Below are 1,438 nucleotides of genomic sequence, written 5' to 3' on the forward strand. Positions count from 1 at the left end.
GCGGGGGGCATGCTGGCCTGGGAGCCGGCGGAGGGCCAGGAGGAGGAGTTTGCAGCGGCCCCCACCCCCATGGAGATTGACATGGGGGCGGCGCCGACTCGGTTGTCCTGGCGGTTCCCCCTGGCGCCCGGGGGGGCGTGCGGCTCCGACGACTCCTGGTGCTTTAGCCGCTTTCCACCCCGCCCCCGTCGGTGGGCGCTACCGCCTCCTGCGGCGGGGTAATCCCGAGAGCAGCGCACGCCTGCGGACGCAGAGGAGGAGCTGTCAGCACAGACACTCGGACAGGGGGAGCGTGTACGTACGTTGGGGGAGGGGCGACCTTACCTCTCGGCAGAGCGGCGGGGACATGGCAGCGTGCCGCCAAAGACGCCGTCTGATCAAACACCCGCAGCTTACTCAGGTCCTTAAAGCGGTCGAGGAACGCCTGCTCCTCCTGCTGGGTGTGAGCCGACAGCACCTCTTTGGTCAGCCCAAAGCGGCTGCCGCCTCCCCCACCGCCGCCGCCGCCTCTCCAGCTCTCCCTTTCTGGCTGTACAGTCTGTGAGGTCGGGACAGACGGGGTCACGGCGGTGCTGGCGGGGGGCACGGATGTGAAGGTGGAGGTGGTGACGGTGGAAGGAGTCAGTATACGAGGAGGGGGGGGAGGAGGAGGAGGAGCCAGAACTACAGGAGCATCCTCCATGACTATATCTGCAGCAGAAGAGGAAGAAAAAGATTCACTTTGACCTCTAAAAAGAGCATTTTTGAATTAAAAATAGCAACAACTGACAGTTTCTAGATCAATGAATGACATTTAAGCTAATAAAAAAATACATTTCAGATCATATAAAACCACAAAAGCTGAAAGACACAATTCAGAGTCCACTCTTCTCAAACCCTGAAGCTCTTCTTTTAGTATGACGGATCTGTGATCATCTGCCAACTGAAATCCTCCATGATTCAACTGGAAGCTTTTATTTTTGGAACACAGTTTGGTTTTATCTCTTCGTGTATCTGGACAGGTTGTTTTCATCATTTACTGCTGCAGAATATATGTAAAAAAAAAGAAAAAAATCTTCTCGCATCAAAAACTAAAACTAAAAATAATGGCAGTTTTCCTCTCATGGGCACCGTCCATCGCTAGAAGAACTGTGACTGGAGGTGGGAAAAATGATGCAGCAACATGTTGTTGTTGCTCTTTGTATCGCATCAGAATTGAACACTGTTTCTTTTGTTAGAATCTTTCCTCTGATCTGGTAAAACCAGCAAATTTAATAGTAAAATAAACAAAAACTAAAACAAAATGATTTATGAAATGATTAAAACATTAAAGTATTGGTAGAAATCTGCAAAACAACACAATTTAATTTTACATTCTAAAAAAATGTAGTCTGTAAATAAAAAATAAAAAAATCACAGAGAAATGGAGTTATAGAACAATGCAGCGTACAACCAGCAG

The 1,438-nt window shown here is 49.4% G+C and overlaps 1 protein-coding gene across 1 annotated transcript; it reads right to left on the reverse strand.

Annotated features, from left to right (window-relative positions):
* Positions 1 to 5: 5 nt before the first annotated feature.
* LOC112140670 (period circadian protein homolog 2) lies at positions 6 to 1,359 on the reverse strand (the record flags this gene model as incomplete). Its single annotated transcript, XM_024263684.2, has 2 exons — positions 325 to 1,359; positions 6 to 241 (listed from the first exon to the last, which is right to left on the reverse strand). Coding segments are annotated over exons 1-2 (594 nt in total), but the record flags the coding sequence as incomplete, so codon positions are not given.
* Positions 1,360 to 1,438: the final 79 nt, after the last annotated feature.

Source organism: Oryzias melastigma, unplaced genomic scaffold (assembly GCF_002922805.2).
Source record: "Oryzias melastigma strain HK-1 unplaced genomic scaffold, ASM292280v2 sc05761, whole genome shotgun sequence".
Taxonomy (NCBI): domain Eukaryota; kingdom Metazoa; phylum Chordata; class Actinopteri; order Beloniformes; family Adrianichthyidae; genus Oryzias; species Oryzias melastigma.